This window comes from Phascolarctos cinereus, unplaced genomic scaffold (assembly GCF_003287225.1).
Source record: "Phascolarctos cinereus isolate Bilbo 61053 unplaced genomic scaffold, phaCin_HiC Scaffold_5;HRSCAF=322, whole genome shotgun sequence".
Lineage (NCBI taxonomy): Eukaryota > Metazoa > Chordata > Mammalia > Diprotodontia > Phascolarctidae > Phascolarctos > Phascolarctos cinereus.
In genome coordinates this window covers 112,388,123-112,411,040 of record NW_027555958.1, presented here as the reverse complement: position 1 = coordinate 112,411,040, position 22,918 = coordinate 112,388,123, and the positions used below count along the sequence as shown (strand labels likewise).

The 22,918-nt window shown below is 35.4% G+C and overlaps 1 protein-coding gene across 1 annotated transcript in view; it reads right to left on the bottom strand.

Moving 5' to 3' along the window:
* Positions 1–3,910, bottom strand: part of NMBR (neuromedin B receptor) — a 28,404-nt gene extending 24,494 nt beyond the window's left edge. Inside the window, exon 1 of the mRNA XM_020972488.2 lies at positions 3,369–3,910. Within this exon, the coding sequence (XP_020828147.1) occupies positions 3,369–3,826 (458 nt within the window). The 5' untranslated portion in view covers positions 3,827–3,910. The remainder of the gene's footprint in view (positions 1–3,368) is intronic.
* Positions 3,911–22,918: the final 19,008 nt, after the last annotated feature.

Here is a 22,918-nt window from a genome sequence, read left to right as displayed (position 1 = left end):
AGCCTATTATTTTATTTATATATTGAACTCCTAGGCAGGGACACTCTCTCTACAATGCAGGTCAGCACCCTTTCTACAACTTTTAGTCTTAGTGAGTAACCCAAATCAGTGAGAAGTTAAGTCATTTGCCCAAGGTCACACAACCAGTATATGTCACAGACAGGACTTGAACCCAGCCCTCCAGGTTTCAAGGACAGTTTTCTATCCACTATGCACTATCCATAGTGCATATCTCTTGTAAAGTAAGGATATTATCTGTAATAACCTATTTATAAGATTATAATGAGGATTGAATGAAATAATGTATTTAAAACACTTTATGAATTATAAATCCTATCCATTGGTGTAGATAACTTGGACAGATTGTGAAGATGGGAAATTGAATAGGAGGAGGAGTATGGGCTGAATCAAATTTGGGAAGTTGCACAATACCTTCAATGATTTCAAGCTGTTCACTGCTGCAAAGGTGTATGTTTTAACAATAGTTTTCCAGTGATGCTATATGGTTCAAATCATATGACACCATAATCTCAACAGAATCAAAATTACAGGTTACTCAAAGGGCAATGGAAAGATGCCTAGTGGGTGTTCTGAAGAATTCTCTTCCTTGTTCTTCTTTGTATAATGAAATGTCTGTTTTTGCTAATGATTGTTACATCCATAATAAAAAAGAAAAGAAGAAAGAAAATGTGTTCTGAGTCCCAAATAACCAAAGTATAAATGGGCTTTTTTGAAAATGACAGAAATATAGACTATATTGCATTGGGGATGAGAAGCAGTTAAAAAAATACATGCCTAATGTAAAGTGAAGTTAGCAGAACCAGGAAAACAATTTATAGTATAACAACAATACTGTAAAGACAAACAACTTTGAAAGACTTTGGAAGTCTGATCCACAAAATGGAACCAGCCACAATTGTAGAGGATTCATGTTTAAAAATGCTATCCAGCCCAGATAGAGAGGTGATGGACTCAGAGTGTGGATTGAAGCATATTTTTTGGATTACTACCATTACATCACCCCATAATCATCCATACTTTAGGAGGAGAACCAAGATAGGGGTAATAAAAAATAGCAAATAACTCAAAAATCATTTTAGATTTTGAAATGAATTATCTATTTGCCTTGGATTGCTACTACGACTATATTTTATTCCCCAAGCACACAGCAACACAGAGGGAGGTATTTAAAAAGTCAGTTGAATAAAAGGAAGGAAACTCACGTGGTGTTAAAATTATCTGGGACTTATTTACTGAGAATCCAGTCTATATGGAAACCACTCACACTTATCTGCTATCTGCTAATACCTGATAAGAAAATAGAAAGCAGGATCTGACCGTGGACAGAACAATTTCACTTTGTTTCCCTGGAAGTTTTGAAAACCAACTTGGTAAACTCAGGATTGTTCTGAAAAATCACATCAAAAATGATAAAAATTACTAGAACTGCTGCAGTAAGATCCATATATGAGGTTTGTCCAAAATCATCATAGCATCATTTTAATTTAAAACATAAAAATGGATTTATATATAAAATAAGACAAAAAGGTGTATCTTCAGTTTCACACACTTCAAGAAAACTGTCAGAACATTAAAATGAACGATAAGTTATATTCATATAAGCAAAGTAGCATACATAATTGAATAAAGTTTTCAGATAACTCAGACAACTCTAGTATTCTCTATGAAAGTGTGCATTGAAGTTTAATTTTTTTGAATGATATTTCACAGTCTTCAACTTAGATATTTAAATCTCCACTTCACTTTATGCTTATGCTATCTCTGACCAACTCACCACTGACAAAGTAGAATAAGGAATTAATACAATGACCTGGATAATTCAGTAATCCAAACTTTGTTTTTCATTAACAACTTGGATTAAGAAATTAAAGAACATCAATTTTCCATCCACTTATTTTTGCATCAACTTTTCTTCACCTTTCCTAGACAACATGACATTAAAATGTTTAGATAGTACAGAATGAGTTACTAGAAGTATAAATTATCCAATTAGTACATTCATATTTCACTGCATACACAGGTCTCCAGTCCATGCTTCCATCCAGCTGTGGAGATAGTGCTATCCTTGTTGACAAAAAGAAAAGAAAAAGAAAAATCATCCTTTTTTTTTAGCTATCTACTTAAGATTTTGAAAGGATGAGAGTAAGATACAGTGAGAATATCCCTGGACAGGAATAAGAGATCTGGGTTCTAATCCTAGGTCTGTACCATACCACACCATACCATACCATAAGTTATGAATCACATGACATCTCTGAATCTTCTTTTCTCATCTGTAAAATTAAACAGTTGGACTAGATGACCCTCAATCTGTAAATGACATTCTAGTCTATATGTCTTCATAAAGTTATATATAGTACACACACATACACACACATTTAAGGATGGTGTGGGCTTTTTCTGGGGGGGGGGGGACTAGTCTCATGATTTCATTTGTATAGGGAACTCTCAGTGAGGAATTTCCTCCTATCATTGAAGCCCAGCACCTGCTCTGCAATGTATTTATTTTTGTAAAATATGTTGAAAGCATCTTGCATGGAGTTGAATTTTAATTTGCTCCGTTGTCTATAAATAATAAAACTTGGTACATCCCAATTGTAAGGAAACTGTATGTTCTTAAACTGCTGGTACTAAACAAGTATAAAATGTCCAAAATACTGGGCCTTAGGATACTGCATAAAAGTGGTTGCTATTGCTTCAAAGAATAGTAATGTATTAGAAGAAATGTATCAGTGCAAATGTTTTCCCTTTGCCCAATCAAAAACTTCAGAGGCAAAATACTGATAACATTTGAGAGGGATACTTTAAAGGGATATTCTGAACTATCAAGCTAGCCTATTGATTAAAATATAAAATATAATCTCACTTTGAAGATTTCTCCTCCCTTCACAAGACACCTGAAATGAACTTTAACTGTGCAAAGTGGTATGAAAGAGTCTCATGGTAGTGATGTACTAATAAATGCATTTTAGAAATGATTTCAAGCACTTTGATCTCTAAAATAAAATTTTTAAATTATGTTTTCAAATTTCACCTTTATATTACGTTTTAATTACCCGTTCTCTCTATCTCGTTCTATCTCTGGCTCTTTCTCTCCCCTGTCTCTGTCTCTCCTTTCATCCTTACTCCTTCCCCCTCTCCTTCCCATTTTCCTCATTCCCCCCCTCCTGCTTATCCCCTTAGCTCTCTTTCTTCCTTTCTCCCTCTGCCTATTCCTTTCCCTTATTTTTACTTTCCTCCTTTTCTTTCTTCACCTACTCATCTCCGTTCCCTCGACCCCTCGCCCCCACCAAAAAAAAAAAAAAAACGACATCAAAAAGTCTCGGTGCCACGGCAGGCATTCTTACCTGTCTGCACTAAGCGCAGTGAGAGTGAACACAGAAACTCCCACTGAGGTAAGCTGTATGGCGGGAATAAGTTTGCAACCCACTTTCCCAAACATCCACTCTTCAAAGAAGTAGCGAGAGGCATCCACTGGCACGCAGGTCACCAGAAGCAGCAAATCCCCAGCTGCTAGGCTAGAGATAAAGATGTTAGGAACGCTTCTCGTAGCACTGTTAGTGATGAAGATCTTCATTAGGGTGATATTGCCCAGCAAACCAACTGTAATAATAAGCAGGTACAGCGACGGGATCACGCAGCGGATCACGAACTCCGCGGTGCCCTGTTCTGAGGAAGGCAAGGAATCTGTCTCTAAGACCTCCGGAATCAAGTTGCTTTCATTCTCGTCGGTTTGCAGTGAAAGGTTAGAAAGAGATTTTGTAACCATAGTCTTAACTACTGAAAAATCCACTGTAGTTTTCATGCGTTCTATAACACTGAAGAACGAAGAGCAAAAGATGAAATTGGTCGGTCTTCCTCTCTTCCTCGTCAAGTTTATGTCACCAGAGAAAGTGTCCTGCAAAAAATATCAAAGGAAAAAATACACTGTGAAAGCTGATCCATGCACTCAGGTGCTTTAATTCCTTCCTTAAAGTGGAGACTGTCTGTACCTGAAAACTGGGTAAAGCAATTCTTCCTGGTGTTGCAAACTTCACGGGGTCATAGGGAGAGGTGAGAGAGAGAGAGAGAGAGAGAGAGAGAGAGAGAGAGAGAGAGAGAGAGAGAGAGAGAGAGAGAGAGAGAGACAGAGAAGACAGAGAGAGACAGAGAGAGACAGAGAGAGAGACAGAGAGAGATTTCTAAGAATTCCTGTATTCCCTAAGGGAAAGGATCAGATGTGGCAATGCCTCCTGGAAGTGTCCAGCAAGATGCGACTGAAAGTCTGTTAGGATAACCAGGAGGCACTAGGGAAAGTGTACTCCAGCTTCTTAGTCCTGCTGTTTCCTTTACTTCTGCAGTTCCCCGAGCATGTGTGAGAGTAGAGGGGACCAGGATCCTCCCTCTCACACTGTGTTCCTATATGCATTCATACCGACCTGCCTCCACAGGGGAGGAGCTTTTCAACTCTAATGGGACATAGGCTAGAAGTTCGCTACCTTCTCTGGGTTTGGACTGAATTGAAAATATCTAGGTGCCAAAAACCTAAATTGTGTCTGAGGGAATCAAGGCTTCAGAGACTCACTGAATAAAATCCACGATATTCCATTTTATCTATCATTTCCTATATGTACACTATATAGCAAAACCCACACCCAATGCTATGACAGAATGTAAAGGCTCCAGTAGGGATGGACTGAGGAAGCTCTACTGATATATGGACATTGGCCAGCTAATACTCTTTGGTAACTGGAATTTACTGTGTAGTATTAAGCTTCTAACACATTAGGTTATGGCTTACTAGTGAAGGAAACTAGCTATTCAAGAAGAAAATAAGAGTTTTGAAAGAATTAAATCACATTACTGAAATTATTTGAAAGAATGAAATTAAATGGCTGTTGGTCAGTGTAATGTGTATGCACATAAAAGTGAAGGTAATCATTTCACCTACATAATTCAGACAATATTTGCTGAATTGTCTGGAAAACGTAAGCAATAATATTTTAGTTGAATTAACCAGATTTTTTAAAAAAACCACTCAGATGTGATCACTGATCTTTATTCACCCATGATGACTTCTCACTTACAATTTTCCTTCCTTAAGGTCTTCCATTTAACTTAAAACAAGTTTCCCTGTTAAATGAAAATGTGATGACAGTTGGAAGATGAAGCCTGTTCAAATGTTATAGTGAAACATAGTTACAGTATGATGAAAACATCAAACAAGATTAAAAATTACATGCCAATTAGGAATAAATATCTGAGATAATTTATCAGAATGCGATTGAAATATCATTATGCTATGTTGAATGCCTGGTGCTCACATTTCATTGGTACCACCTGTCCCTCTGATTGGACCCTATGGCTGGAGGGCAGGGCAATGGGCTTTAAGGCCTCTATTTAAAGAAAAGACTCAAGCACAGTTTTTCTCCCCATCTCCCACCAGCTACACAACATTTGGACTTCTCTCAAACTCTCTAACATACCTGCCCCCCAAAAAACCTCAACTTCTCCCTTTCCTTTACCTTCTCCCTCACCTCTTCAACTTTTGGCTTCCTTTTGTGTGCAATCTCCCCTCATTACATTATAAACTCTTTGAGGGCAGGGACTGTCTTTGTTTTCATTTGTATTTGTGTCCCCAAAGTTTAGAACAGCCCTGGCACATAGCAGATGCTTAATAAATGTCTATTGGCTGACTTTAGAATGTCTAAAGTCCTTTACAACTTTAAAGGTTAGTCTATGCTCTGCATATGTGAGAGACAGTGTAACACAGTGAAAAGATTGCTACAAATGGAAATCTGAGACTATGTTTGCCTCCAGACACTTTCTATTTGTGGGAACATGAGCAAGTCATTCAAACTCCCTCAGGCCCTGTTTTCTCCTCTACAATAAATAAATGAGTGAATGAATGAATGATGCCTATAGTAGCTATCTACCTCACAGGGTTATTTTGATGATAAAATTATACAATGTGTTTAAATGCTATATAAATATCAGTTGCTATCATTACATACACAAAACAAATTAGAAAATAGAAGCAATTGTGTAGGCAATCCATTTCCCAAAACACACACATACCCACACACAAAACACGCTCAAAGCACTTCTATTTCCATTATTTATGTATTTTAGTAAAAATGTATTTTGTACTAAATTGCCTATATGCTTTCTGACATTATTTTTCTTTGTTCACATCTATATAACTCTTAAAATTCAGATGAAAACCAAAATATTCAGCTTAAAATTTGTATTTTGTAAGCATCCACATCTTTAGCATTATATAACAAAGTATTTAGGGTTAATTTTTCAAGTCTTCATACAGAAGTTTGATATCACAGCAGGCTTAAAGGAGCAAATTTCCAAGTGCTTGAAAAATATTATTGCTGTATTTTGTTGCATTTGAATTTGTAGCAGTGGCTTTGTATATTGGAATGTCAGGAGACACCTGGGTTTGAAGTCCTATCTTTGACATCTCTTGACCTTGTGTCTGTGAACAAGTCACTTAATTTCTTTGAGAATCTATCAGCTTTCTCATTTGTGAAAATGAGACAGACACCTGCAGTACCTACCTACCTCACAGGATTGTTGGATCAAATGTGATCATGTACATTAAGAGTGATAATATAAGAAGATCTCGAACAAATTTATAAAATTTTAATAAAATTTTTAAGTGCAAAATTTTCTATGCTTCCTATCAATAATATCAGCTTGTATTCAGTAAATCAAAAATTAGGTTTCATATATAAAATATTCAGAAATTTTTCAAAGACAGTACAACAAAATTAATGGAATTGTCATTACCACACGTATTAAAGAAAGATGGCCCAATTTACTATAAATATTTTACAGCAACTTTTCTATTTAAGAACCCTAAAAGAAAAAATTCAGTATGTATGTATGTATGTATATATATATATATATATATATATATATATATACACACACATGTATTCATTTCCCCACATATATATGTACAAGCATATGAGTATACATTCACACATACATACAGAAACTCTAAAATACACACATGGGAATTGAATTTAAAACTCTGGCATCATTAACATTATTTTAAATTTGCATAGGCCTTTCAATTACTTATACTTAACTTTTTTTGGACCAGATCTGAGATTTTAATGTCGAAAGTGAGGATACTCCCTCTACCAATGAAGATCAGTAACTGTTCTGAATCTTATTCTCATAGAAAGAGAAAGGTACCTGAAGTATTGAAAGGTTAAATTACTTTCCCTGTGTCTTAGAATAATTCAGAGGCAGAATTTGAATACTGGGCTTCCTGACTCCAAGTAAAATATTTTGAAATTACAACAGAGAGTACTGAGATGGCACTTCTTTAAGTTGTCTGTACTTGCTAACACACTAAAGATAATCAATTTGGATATTCCTATACTTTTGATCCAGCATCTTCATTAGCCGACTCCAATTTATATAACATAATTATATTACAGAGATATATAAACACATATATCTACATATATTGTCACTTCTGTCCCCATTGCACATCTCACATTTGTCCCCTTCTCTTACTCACACAGCCACCACCCTGGTTGAGGATTTCATTATTGCCATTTGAAATATTGCGATAACCTCCTAATTATGATCCCTGCCTCAAATATCTCCCCTTTTCAACCTATCCTCCACACAGCCTCCATAGTAATTTTACTGGGACAGGTGTCAACATGCCAGCCTCTTGATGAACAAACCCAAATAACTCCCCATTGCCTCTAGTCAAATATAAACTCCTCCATTTGGCATTTAAATTTTTTTACAACCTTGCCCCTTTCTACCTATCAAATCTTTTTACATATATTTTCCTTCTTGCACTATTTGATACAGATATAGTGACTTACTTTCCATAGAAAGAACACTCCTTTTCTCTTCTTTTGCCTTTTCATCCTCTATACTCCTTGACTGGAATACTTTCCTCCACTTCTAGCCCCTAGAAAACTTGGTTTCATTCATGACTCATCTCAAGTGATTCCCTATACATGAAGCCTTTCCTGATCCCCTCACCCACCTCCATGGTTAGGGTCCTCTTTCTCATAATCATCCTGTATTTATTTCGTATGTATTATGCCTGTATTTATACATATACATGTAATCTCCCTGATTAGAATATACATTCCTTGAGGGACTGTTTCACTTCTGTCTTTGTTTACCCAGCAAGTAGCACAGTGACTTGATAAAAGATTTCTGATTGATTCATTGGCTTACATATGGCCACAAAGGTCTCATTCCAATGTTCCATTGAAACATAGAGGGGATCCTGGTTTCTGAAAGACTGGGATATCAGTGTGCAATCTCTGGCAGTTTCTTTCAAGTCATTTCATCTCTCTAGGTCTCAGTTTCTTCATGAGTCAAATAAAGGGATTGGGTACCTCTAAAATCTCACCCAGCTATACAGCTCTTATTCTTGCCCCAGTTTTTGCTCTGAGATGGTACTTTGAGAGGCAAAGTACTAAACGTTGGTCAGATTGAGGAGATAACATCTGTTACTTGGCAATAATATATTAGAATCAGAAGTAATGAAAAAGGGAATGAAGATCAATAATAATTCATTTTTATATCACTTTAAGGCTTATGAATGTTTTCTTACAACTCCTATGAGGTAAGATGTGTAAGAACTTATATAGTTTCCCATTTCATAAATGAGGAAATCAAGATTCAGGAAAGTTAAATAAATGTCCTAGTTAGACAACTAGTTGAGTATGTCAGTTTAGATATAAACTCGGATGTTCTAACACCAAGTCCAACATTATTTACACCAGAGGTATAAAATATGTGGCACACTGACAGCATGCCTGCAACACTCCAGAGTGAGGCCTAAACCTGGTTGAAATGAAATTAGGAAATAATTAACAAAATAAATAAAAATCCAATAATGCACAGATAATATTACATTTTAAAACGAAGTCAATATTGAGCCTACAGAGATCCTGATGTATGGTTTAGTGACTCCCATTTCTATCTGAGTTGGACACTATTGCTTTATGCTACATACCATACTGTCAAGGGCACTGCAGAAACACTAGGCCACTGTGTATTATGTATGGATGTGAATAGGTACGAGATTGACCAACTGGGAAGTCAAACAGGGAAATGAAGCTAAACCTTTGTCAGCAGTTAAAGTAGAGACTACAAGTGCTATGGATTGGGCAGACGAAGAATATTGTCTGTGGGTGAGTAAAAAGGGCATAAAATTGTTTGTGATTTGTGGGAATGGGGAAAGACAAGAGCAGTGTTGGCTTTTCAGGGGTTTGGGGGAATTGGGGTAGTTAAGACAACATGAAAGGAATCATTGTGATTTTTAAGAAATGGGAAACTGGCAGCATGATTTGACACAGCCATTGTGGTGACTCAGAAAATCAGAACCAAAGAGACATTAAAATGATGAAATTTAAAGAAGTAGGTTCAAGGTTTGTGAGAGTTATTAATTTTTTCATATCCTTCAGTTTATTTCATCTTCTAGTTCCCCACCATCTTTTTTTCTTCCCCCCTCTATCCCTATGCTCTTTTGTCTTTCAGTCTTTGTCTCTTTTTGTCTTCCTTAAAAGTCTAGGATAGGGAACTGAAATACATATTATTATTTATTTTGCTCATTAAAAATTTTTTTTCTTTCCTCTTACATGTAAAAATAAGTGCATATTTATTGTAAATATTGAATATTAATTATAGTGAATAGAGATTATTTTTTTCTTTTTCTCCAAAAAAAGTCATTTTCTTTGGCTGTAACCATTGCCACTTTTCCTAAGTCTGAAATTTTGACACATCACATATATACAAACATGTATGTCATATATGTGTGCATATGTATATGTGTGTACATGTATGTATGTATGTATGTATAACCAAATAGTGTGCCATACAAGGATTGAATATCAATGATTAGTCAGAACAGAAAATTTAAGGGAATATGATAGCTGCCTTCAGGTATTTGAAGATCCTATCCCAAGAGTACATTACTAGAAACAACAGATCAAATAGAAGTCAGATTATTATTCAATATAAAGAAAAATTTTGTAAAAACTATAACAAAGTAGAATGGGCTGTCTCATGAAGTAGTGATGTGGCCATCATGAGTGCTCTTTAAACACCAGTTAGGTTATTTCTTATTGGAGATATTGTAGAAAGAATTCCTATTCAGGTATAGATTCAATTAGATTATCTCTAAGGTCTCTTCCAACTCTGAAATTCTATGTATAGGGATCAAGAGACTTCTCCAATCAACTTGCTTACAGGGTGGTAGGTCTTTGTTGGGGTTCTTTGCTGCACCTCACTAGGAAGATGGTGCTTTTTGAGAACTCTTAGAGGATGAGTTTCGTAGATAAAGGATACTCCCAAGATGAATTGGTTGACTAGGACTCTAGTATTGAAGTAGCCACACCCCCCTTTATGCTGGCATATAAGAGAGCCAACAAACCTGCTAAGCCCTTTTCCTTTTTCTACCTTCTTATTAATAGGTCCTAGTAGCACAGAGTGGGAAATTAATGGTGATTCTAATGGCTGACTTATAGCAGAAGCAAATGATGAACTTCAGAACCCAAGAAGCAACTTCAGGGAACAACCATCCCACCACCCTCTCCAATCAGTCTGAGAAATGGTATCTTCTCAGACCAAAACACAATAGCATCTGGTACAATAGTGGAATGCTGAGAGTTCTTGGAGGGGCACATGGAAGAAATGGCTATAGCCATGCCCGCTTAGACCAAGAAGAGATTAAACACTAAACAGTGTTGACTTCTTGACCTCAACCTTGGTAAGGCAGTGAAAAACCTTGCAGCCATATGTCAGTCATGAAAAAGAAAAACAGAAATCTAGAAGGTGAGTGATTCAGAGGGTTACCTATCTAGAATTAGTAAGTCTAATAGTCATATCACCTGTCCTTAAAGCCAGAAAAGAGAATTCCCTAGTAATTATGATTCCTAGTCCTTCTTTCTAGAAGAGAAGTGGGGAATTTCAGGGTAATGCCATCATTAGAGATTAGCTCACAAGTAACTCCAAGGTGAAGAGAAAGTATCCGACTTATGGAGGGAAGAGAAATTGCTAGAACTGTATGACTCTCAGAAAGAGAAGAGGATGTGGCTCTGCGTGCTAAAAAAGATCAATAGCAAGGGACTAAATCATAGCGCAGAGGAGCAAAGAATCAAAGACCTTATCCTTTATTATTACTATGAGTTATAGAGACAGTGTGAGACTACAGTGAGATAGGATTGCCTATCTAGCAATTCCAAGTACATCCTGAGATAGTCCAGGATCTCAGAGTAGCATCATAAAAATAAATACTGCATGAATCACAGGGAAATGAAAAGGAGATTTACTAAAACAATGAGCTTTCGTCTGTCTAGCAGTCCTAAATTCACTTCCCTTTTAGAGGAGCCCAAACCACAAGGAGGTGCTATAAATCTGGGTACTAAATGTTTCTGTGGAAAGAGACTACCCAGGATGTCTATAGTTGCTCTATTGACAACCATATGCTCAGTTCCCTTGCTAGGGGTCCAAACCATTGGATGACACTGAAAGAGGACTATAAGACTCTGGGAATAACCAGAGAAAAATGAAATTGTATTGACTATTTATAGATTATTGAGAGTCCTTCATGTTTTAGAAATTTTTTGTACTTGTTTATGGACTCTCTGAGCCCTTTGCATTTTCTGTATTTTTTGTGGAGTGAATTAAAGTTTGTCTGGTAATAGATATGGGTATAGATAGATACTCATTACATTGAGTATTTATAAAAGATGTAGAAGTATGGAAGTGCCCTTTTGCTCACAAAAAAAGACAGTGATGTTTCTCAGAGTATACTCTGGATATGTGCCTGACATAGTGATTAGGAGTGGGGGTGGGGAACATTCCAAGAACTGAATCCTGTCTATTGTGGCCTAGGGCTGGGAACGATGGGCCGTGGGTTACATATTATTGCATGTATATTATTTTAAACATACTTATTATTTACAATATTAACATATAAGGTTTTCACTCTTTACATATGAATGGGTAAAGTTCACAAAAATATTAGTAACTGATCATATTGATCAAACCTACCCCTACATTTTTTCATAGATCTTGTTTTTTCTTCAGCATTCTTTAAAAAGCTATTAGATAACATCCATTAGCATAAAAGATTAAATTCAGTGACAATGCCATGACCCCAGAGGTTCTTAATAATACTTGGAATGATGTCAATGATGTTAGAAATTATTTATTAATATTTATTAGTAGTAACAGTTGAAAATTATACATGCTACATATAGTTATGATTATTTTTCCAAAGTAAACCACATTTACAATTTCCCAATTGAGTAAAAATATGCAGAAAATAAGATACAGCTGTGTTTTATTTGTTGATTTAAAACAAAAATTCTATTTGGGTATAACAAAATGATGCCCTACAGGTTATTTATTAACAAGGTGTCTCCCTACTGCATAATAAGGTAACTAAAATTCCTTCAAGTATAATAACAGAAATAACCTTGTGTGATGACCCTTATTAAACAGGAAGATACCTACTTGCCAAAAGTATTTGTAACTGTGGTAGAGGAAATCCAATATAGAGTCCAGGTCAGGGGAACCTTCCTTATGGATGGTGAGGTTTTTGAGATAATCTTATTTACAGTGACATTTTATTGATTGATTGTATCAAACTGAAGACATAGTAGAACTTCCTGGATTAGACCTGTAATAACTCAAAGGAGAGTCATATATCCATTCACACAGAAAGACCAAAATGCATAAAGAATGTATATTGCCCAGAAATCAACATTTGTCTGAATGGACACCCTGTAGAGATTTCCAATAATACCTATATCTAGCATAGATAATACACATGGACAATGGACTGGACCCAGTATTGAAAAGGCAGAGAAGAGTGAACTAGATTCCCTTTAGGAAACTGCAAAGCACTTTTCTGAACTATAAGGTTTTTATAATAACAAAAGTTCATTTTTGACATTTTGTTTTTAAGACAGGTCTCCTTATCTCACTCCAATTGGAAATGCAACAACTACTCCTGGACTAGACCCCAATATCAATGTCTGGGGGCTTACAGTATGGCTGATAGACTTAGTGTGGATGCCAAATCAGCTTTAGCCCTTCTACAACTCAGAATTCCTGAATTCAAGTGATAACACCATTTTTACCCCACACCAAAGTAGAAGGGACTACAGGTATGCATCACCACACCCAGAACACATCTTTTCAATGTAAACATTTTACTATTGATGTTGTATGGCATCAAAACTTGAAACACCATTGCCTCTAAAGAATTAAAATGAACATCACATTGATGGCAATGCAATGGAAAAAGCTTGTGGTGAGTGTGAGTGACCGTAATATATAATCGATGAGATACTCCAAGAACAAGAGTCAAAGATGCCATCAAAAATTATATAATGGGAACAGAATATGAGTTGGTCATGTGGTGAGAGTGAGATATGGCAGATGATAGCCAGAATATTGCAATGCTACTCCCACCCATCCACCATCCCCACGAATGTCAGGAGAAATCTCAGAAGGATATATGGACAAAAGTCATGCAGAAAAGACAGGAATGGGTAGATTGCAATTGCAGAGTTTTATACCTAATGAGATCACAGATCCACTTAAGTAGTGAATAGTGAGTATATTAAGGTTAATAAAACCCTCTATAATATATTATCGAATTCTATTTTCATAGCAACTCTGTGAAGTAGGTATTACTATTCTTATTTTATAGATCAGGAAACACCAAGAAGAGCAAGAGGCAGGCCTGATAATCCAGGTCTCTCCTGCTATTAAATCCAGAGACCTGTTCGCTATTCAATGTGACTGACTCTTAACATGGCAATTGCTAAAATTATTTTCATAATTACTAATACAATTTGAGGTTTACACAATCGAGGACCTACTTTAGATATGGCATGCAGAAATAGAAAACACACTGAATGAATTGTTAGGAGACCAGGATTCTAGATTTAGGTCTGACATGAGTGTCCTTAGGAAAGTTATTTCACAATTTTCCCATCTATAAGTGAGAAGACAGTATGGCACAGATATATAGCTGACTTCTGATTTAGGAAGACATTCTGCCTCCAATTCTGCCTCCAACACATACTGGCTATATAGTCCTGGTAAAGTTATTCAATTTTTCAGCGCCCTAGGCTACTCTCTAACATAACAAAGTTTCAGAGTAGATGATGATCTGAGTTGGTAGGGGGAGTTTCTTCATTAGTTTTTAATACTATTGAAATTTGAAGTTTGGTTTTAAAAATTTAGGTTTGGACTTGAATTTGATGTTCTTTAATGTCCCTTCCACTCCATGCTATGTCACAGAAATACATGTGTGCATGTATAGATATATATCTAAACACTATAGCCTCATTTATGTAGCATTGTCAGGAAATTAAATAGTCCTAATAAATATTTCCTCAATAACTGAAGCTTAATGCTTTACACATTTATATTTTTTATTTTAATAGGTTTCAATAGAAAATTTTCTAAAATGTGTTATAAACTTCCCAAAATTATTAGAATATATAGACCATAATTTATAATTCTCAATGTATCAAAGCTCATCATTATGAATATCAATGATTGTATGTACTACCTTAATGATATCCTGAAGGGGTTCTTGAGGTGGGGAGAACTTAACTTGCTTTTTTGCTGATTTCCCTCAGGACACTGCACTTTTGTAGTTGTTACTTCTGCTATCTTCCTCCTAAAGTAATTCCCTAAGAGTATATGAAGTTATATGGGGCTATTCCTTACTTCACTAAATATTTCCAAATGTCTGTGTTATTTTTAATGATTTTCTTCTCTTCCTTCCTTTCTGATTGCCTCAGTTCTCTCCTTTTACTTATTACTATCAATGACTCTGTTTCTGATGCTTCTAATCTTACCTACCAAAATGTTGCTCCATAACCTCTGTTTTGGTTTGCCCATTCTGGTTGTAATTTAGAAAAGAATCACAGGTTAGCAGGGGAAATTTAATAACCAATAACATGTATAAAAATGTTATATTTGTTGTGTTTTAGAAGGAAAGGGTTGATGCCTTTATGAAATAAAGTCTATAGGTTTTGTGACTATTCTGGTATATTTCTGCTATGTGGATGAGATTTCAGGTAATCTGATACCCAGATTAGTGGAATATCTTCTTATGTTAAATTGTCTTTCAAGTTATTGTTTTCATATTTGTTTGAACTGCTATTAATGTAAATTCATTCAATTCTCTGCAACCTGCTAATGGACTAGCCACATTTAGACTTATTCAAAGAAAGCCTTTTTTAAGTATACTTCATTAGACAGCTAGAAATGGAAGAGAGTAAGGTGCAAAGAATAACAACGTCCTTTCTCTACGATAGTTTTATTGTTTCATTTAGGAGGAAAATCTTGCTTTCAATGTCTTTCTAACAATATTTTTTGTTTCCTTAATTCCTTTACTTCCATTGCTGTCATATTTGTTATGCTTATTCCAAATCATTCTACAGCTCAACAGAAATTAGGAGAAAATGAAGTCTGAAGTTTCCTATCCTCACATTTAAGTTCCACTATTAAAAACCCTAGAAAACCAAAATAATGGCTTCCTTTGTAATAATACTCCCTCAAAATACCTAAGGAAATTGTGAATCAGACAGAGGCCTAGATTAGAGGATGAAGATTGCTCAACTTATGTGGGACTTTGCACTACTGTGCAGGAAGTGATACTTTCCATGAGGTAGAACACAAAAGTTGAGCAGGTAGGAAATGTTAGATAGGTTTCTAGTCCCTCCTGAGGAAGGCCTTCACAGTTGGAGTTCACTATTTTGTTTGATGTGTTATAAATTCTGGAATAAATAATGATGATAGTGATGACGATGATGATGATGATAGCTAACATTTATATAGTCCTTACCATGTGCCAGGCACTGTGCTAAGAACTTTACAGATATCTCATTTGATCCTCACAACATTCCTGAGAAGTAGATGCTACTTATATTTCCATTTCACAGATGAGGAAACTGAGGCAACAGAAGTTAAATGACTTGCCAAGGGTCTTATAGCGAGGAAGTGTCTGAGGCTAGATTTCTAGTAATTTAATTGAATATTATTAAACACCAACTTTGTCCAGGGCACTGTCCTTGGGGAAAGTAAAGGTAAAAGATAAAATAATATCCCAAAACTATTTTGATAGTTTGGCAAATCTTTGATTTTATTTATGTGGATAATCCCTTCAGTGATGCATATTGCCGCCCATCCAAACCTTCTCAGCTTCTTTGCTTCTTATCATTGGTCTCTGGCAGATCTGCTCAAACTGTTCAGAACCTTCTTCTGTATAACTTAATATTATAGGAGTTGCATACAGAAGGTGTGAAAGGTTCATACGTTACTTCTTGCTCTCAATTGTGAGAAATGATTATTTCTCTCTTCTATTAATACATAATTATTGTATTAGAATCAAGGTTTTTCCCCCTTTCTACTCTCCATCCAGAAATCAACCGGTGTGGGAAATCTTTCTAAAACACTTACTCAGCCAGGATGGCTGAGGTCTAACCATAGACAGTAAAAGAAATTCTAAGTTTGGGCTAGTTTGGTGCATTCTTGCTTATTGTGTTTGCTCAGACAGGTTTAGGAAAATATGGATCTTCTCTTTTGTCAGACAAGCAATATGGAAATTGATAAGTCTCTTTGACCAAGATTTGGGTGATCAAATTCGCATACCCCAAGACCCACATTGTAATATAGCCCACCCTCTCACTGTAATATTCATTCTCTCACTAATCGTTAACCAATCAAAGTTGATTGCCACCCTCAGAAACAACTTTTTTTGTTTCATTTTTTTTTGGGTGAGGCAATCAGGTTAAGTGACTTGCCCAAGGTCACACAGCTAGCAAGTGTCAAGTGTCTGAGGCCAGATTTGAACTCAGGTCCTCCTGACTCCAAGGCCTCAAGACTCCAAGGCCCTCCTGACTTTATCCACTATACCATCTAGCTGCCCCAACAACTGCTCTTCCAAGGGCATATAAACTATAAATCAACCTCCATGAGGGGTCTTAGGTCTAAGAGAGAGACAGCCAAATGATCATCCTTTTATTAATAAACATGATGGCCTTATTAATAAAATGATTAAATAACCCAGAAATTATGTCTCTCAAACCTTTTTAAACACCACACAAAGCATGACAGTTTCACTTCATTTCCCATTTATTCTGTCTCCTTCATAATTCTTTGTTGATAATATGTTGCTACTTACTCATAACCACTATCCATTACCTTTTGAGTTGCCTATAACTTTAATTTTTCAGGCACTACCATTCTATGGCTTGAATTCATAAAAGTATCAGCAGAAGGTTATTGATATTAAAAAGATGAGGCTATATCTTAGGCAGAAGCTTGATCTTATAAAAATTACTGTACAATTTTAAAATGGTAATCCAGGCTATTCTCTTCTGCCTGTTCAATCCTAGACCCTAAATATGATTCATATGCAACATTTGCCTAAGATATATGTACTGATGGACAAACTCTATGGGTTGTCCATCCAATTGTATATCACAGTCTATACAATAAAAATTCTTCATTTACTTGGTTTTTCCTATATTAATAGGAAAAAACAAATCTTGGGCCAAATCTTTAATGGATTATAGATAGCATTTAGGATGAGGATGTACAGTATTACAAAGACTAGTGAATTTAGCACAATGACATACAAACAGGAGCATCTAGAAGTCTTCACCATCTATAGAGCAAACCTTCAGTTACAGTCTGTCCTACACATCCTTCATAAAATTGGATAAGATTTTTGGCAAGCATTCCTCTTTCTGTCTTATTTCTTGCTTGAAATTATATGGGAATCAATGAATAAAGTGATCTCTGTTATTATATCTTTCAAGGAATCTTGTGTGATAATGACAAATGCATAGGAGACACCTTGTTGAAGGAGAGTAAGGAGGAGATTATTGAGTCAAGCACTTCTTTTTATAATCAACAAACAGCAAACCCAGTGGAATACTGTATTTGCTGTACCTTTGAGTCAATTACATGACTAAAATATAAATGTTTTCCTACGGCATATTTAGGAAAGCTATGTGTTTCCTTTTTATACATTCATCAAGAATTTGGTTGTTATTTAGTAGTGTCTGATGCTTTATGACCCCAATTGGAACTTTTTTTGGCAAAGATACTGGAGTGGTTTGCCATTTCCTTTTCCAGTTAATTCTTTTTTTGTTTGTTTGTTTGTTTTCTTTAGTATCATTTCTACTTCTTCATGTTTCACAATAGGAATTGTGATGTTAGAGTAATGTGGTCTATGCATTGTCATTAATACAAAAATATTGCTTGTAGAAATTTTGACAGATACTAATATATTACTGATGGAACTGTGAATTGATCCAACAATTCTTAAAAGCAATTTAGAATTAGGCTAACAGTGACTAAAAATGTCCATACCCTTTGACCCAAAAATCGTATTGCTAGGTACATACTCCAACAAAGTCAAAGATAGAAAAGACTTATATACACCAAAATGTTTATATTGATATTTTTCCTAGAATAGAACCAGAAACAAAGTAGATGGTAGCTGCCCATCATTGGGGTGGGGAAACTAAACAAATTATTAAGAAACAATGATAATGATGTATTCTGAGAAGCATGGGAAGACATGTTGAGAAGCATGGGAAGACATGTTAATCAATATAAAACAAAGTGAGCAAAACCAGCAAAGCAATATACATAATGCCTAAAATAACATAAATGAAAAGAACAATAGTAACAACAACCAAAAAGCCTCTCAACAAAATGAATGCTGAATAATTATAATGATCAAACTTGGCTCTAAAGAAAGGGGGGGGGGAATGTCCCTTCTTTTCTTTTTTGCAGAGACAAGGGACTATGCCTCTGGAACACTGTATATTCTGTCAGACTTAGTTGAAGTATTGATTAGTTTCACTTGACTCTTTTTTTCTCTTTTTTATTCTTTATTACAACAAATAGCTGTTCGAGTGGGGAGGGGAGTAAATGTAGTTGGAAATATAAATAATGTAAAAAAGATACCAATATGTTTTTAAAAAGAAAACTTTATAGATCTTTTCTGGTTTTTGTCTTCATTGTTGCCCTTCCAGTTTCATCTTTAAATGCCATCAGAATCATTTGACTTAGTTGTATATCTAATCAAGCTTTCTCTAAACTTATTTTTCCTACTGTTTATAAATTTTTATGAGATAATGCTGTTTATTATATTCTACTTTCCCCTCCATAATATTTTACAAATAATTTGATGGTGTCCTTGCCAACTATATCTCTCCGCTTGCAAGGAGATAAAGAGTTCACGGGCTGACTCATTTTCTGGGCTCTTTATCTCTGATGTGGTGATCAATTTACATTGGTTAGGAAACAATAAAAGTATATGTAGAAAGCTTATTTCTTATCTTGGCATAAAACAGAATGTCTAAGTAGCTTAGATAGTAATTGCCTTTATCATACATGTCTTTTTTATTTATCTTATTAATTACAATTAATTAAATAATTTGTTTTATCTTTAATGATAATTTAGGTTTATTTTTAATAGTCTTATCTATAAGGATTTTGTCAGTATGAATTACTTTCTCCATTTATGTAGCTGTCAACCAATCTATGATTTAATAACTGTTTCCTGAGGCAAACAGAAGTTGTGATTTACCCAGGATCACCCTGTTAGTAAGCGTTAGAGAGCAAAATTTGAACTCAAGCCTTTCTGATTACAAACCCAGCTCTACCCACTATACTACACTGCCTCATTTGAAACTAGTGCTTGTGGACATCAACTAAGACTGATTTCACTTGGAAATAACTTGAACCAATGAGCTATTTTGGAAACAAAATGTCAAAAAGGACATGTCAAAAATTGTAGAAATAAGACTAAGAAGATCTCACATTATTTTAATATGCTCTCTTGAATTCACTATATATAATGAAAGCATTTCTTCCACTTTCAGTTAGTAATTCCAAAATAGCTTTTACCCAAAGACCACCAGCTTCCATTCCAATCTATAGGGAACCTTTTACAGAGTAGCTTTATTCTCAAAATGACAAGGCAAGCAAGAACTCTGGTCCTTTTTAATTAAATTGTGTTTTTTCTTTCTAAAAAGTCTGTTTAGCTCAAAAAGTACATCTGGTTTATATTTTGAAAACTCAGTAGAGCAAATAAGAAAAGCAATTTGCTTAGTGCTTGATGGTATTTCTTAACACTTAGATTGAATGGGAAACTGGTGGATAACCTGCTTGGTGTGTGTAAAAGATAAGCAAGGTTATAATTTCTTAGGAAGCAGTAGCTGCCAAGAATTTCATATGAATTCAGTACATCCTGCTTAACCAAAGAATCACCTCAATTTGCTCCAGGTTTGTTTATTTGCTTGTTTGTTTGCTTTTGCAGTAGAAAATTGGCAAGGAAGCTATGTGGACAAACTATGGCTGGTTTTCAGCAACAGAAAATGAAGCAAGTTTTCAAATTTGAAGGAGAGACAAAAAATGACCATTTGGGGACACACAGAATTCATTTTTTCAGTATTTCTGTATCTGTGATGGAAGGAGTAGACACACAAACTTCAAATTCACCGTAGAGAAGAGATGAAATAAATCTCTAAAATCATTTAATGTGACTCTACCATTCCCCAATTGAGGCACTGTGTAAGATTGCCCAGTCATTACACTGACATCCTTATTACAAGGCTGTGAAATAAAAATATGCCTAGGAAAAAGATTTGACAACTCCGTATTGCATGGCTCATAAGCGCCACCTACCGAGATTTGGTCACATTTCATCAATCTTACTAGCAATCAAGCTGTTTTACATACTTAAAACAAAGGAGTCACAGGAACAAATCACGAAAATTATATTGACAAATTGATAGAATTGCTTCACAGAAGAAGCCTTGTTTAGGATAGACAGTATTCCAAGAAAGATATGCATCATTAAGACTCCCTGCTTTTGTCCACCAAACCTAAAAGTCATTTAACCTTTCCAAACATCCTCACCTATGCTGTAAGGCTAAAGGACTCTGATGGAGAAAATGATGAGATGGGGTTTTGGTTCTTCCTCCCAAACCAAGGAAAGGGCATTTTCCAAATGAAGAGAGATGACCAGCCTTCTCTGTATCCTTACCCATAAGGGAGAGGATAATGATGTGGAAGAGGCCAGGGAGATGTGTTCCATTTTTACATCCTGGAAGAATAATATTTAATATAAAGGATAATTTGAGAGAGAAAATTCGCTGTCCATCTAACTCTGTGTGAATTTGTGGAGGACTTCCTTCTACAAGCTTACAACATCCAAGCCTAACTATTATGTTAAGGAACAAGATTATTATTATTTTTTATTTTACTTTGGCAATTGATAATTATTATGTGGAAGAAAAACTAGGTAAACTAATATGAACAACCCCCCCCATTTCATTTCCTAGAGATGTATCTCATGAAGAAACCTTTTTTTTTTAGACAATTGGGGGTAAGTGACTTTCCCAGGGTCACACAGCTAGTAAGTGTCAAGTGTTCGGTCTAAAGCCAAATTTGAACTCAGGTCTTTCTGACTCCAGGGCCGGTGCTCCATCCACTGAGCCACGTAGCTGCCCCTTGAAGAAAACTCCTAAGCCAGTGATGTGGCTCATGCAACCAGTAGCAAATACTATAACTATGGCTATAGTTACTATTCTATTTATTTATCTTCATTATAACTATTTATATAATATTAAACATATGAGTCTAAAATCAATTGTCTGGGAAAATAATAATAAATAATATTTACAAAGTACTTCAACATGTATAAAGTACTCTTTATACATCTAAATTCAGTAGAACCCTGCTATTCTATTGGTGTTGTAAGAAGATAATGACCACTTTAATAAGATTATCATATTATATGGTATACTATATTTTATGTACTATAGTATATATTATTGCTATATTATATATACCAAAGTATATAGAGCATTAATATATGCTATATATATATATATATGCACACACACACACACACACACACACACACATATATATATATATGTATATATATATGTATGTATGTATGCTACATATTATATAGCTGTTGTTTGTCCTTCATTTTCAAAGAGGACCAGTGACATCATGGGGTGATATCTTGACTTTAGAGTGAACTGAATTTAAGTGAAGCAGAGTTGCACAAAATCATCAGCCTAACTCTATCTTCCAGAGTCATCAAAGTCCAGGGGCAAGACATTTGGGGGACTTCACAATGTTCATGGGATAGATAAATGAGGTCTATGGGGTGTTCAAGGAAGACTAACACCTCTCGTGTAAGGGCTTGCTGAGTTCATTTCAGTGCTACTCATCCACATTTGGTGTTTACCTTTACTCAACTCTCACCTGTAGCTCCAAGAATCTGTGGCATGTGCAGTGGCCACACTCCAGTAAAACTGTCTGGGCAGACAGGCTAAACCATGCGAAGGAAACCAGTGGGCCTCAAACATGTCAGTGAGTTAGGGGATTGTCTATTCCAAGCACGTCAAGTCTTCCCTAAGCAGAACAGGAAGTTGAGAACAATCTGTTCCAATGACTATGAAGGCAGCTGAAGCAGGCAGGTGCTGTGGAGCACTTAGAGCTTGGTGAGACATTGAAGACTCCCTGGTCATCCACTGCAGCCTGGAACATTGACTTTTGTCTTGCAGAAGACAAAATTGCATGTATTATGCAGTTGATGATTGCAGAAGAGAGTGAGGTTGACAATTTTGTGTTCCTCTATATCACTTAAATCTAATTCACTCATAAGTCAAAATGTGACCCCATGAAGTCATTAATCCTTTTCAAAACAAAGGACAAACAGCATATTACATAACTATATACTATAATAATAATATGTGGTATATTAATAATACGTAATCATAAAAGAAAGAATACATACATTGCCATGTACATAGAACATGATCTTACCTGTAATCCAACTGAA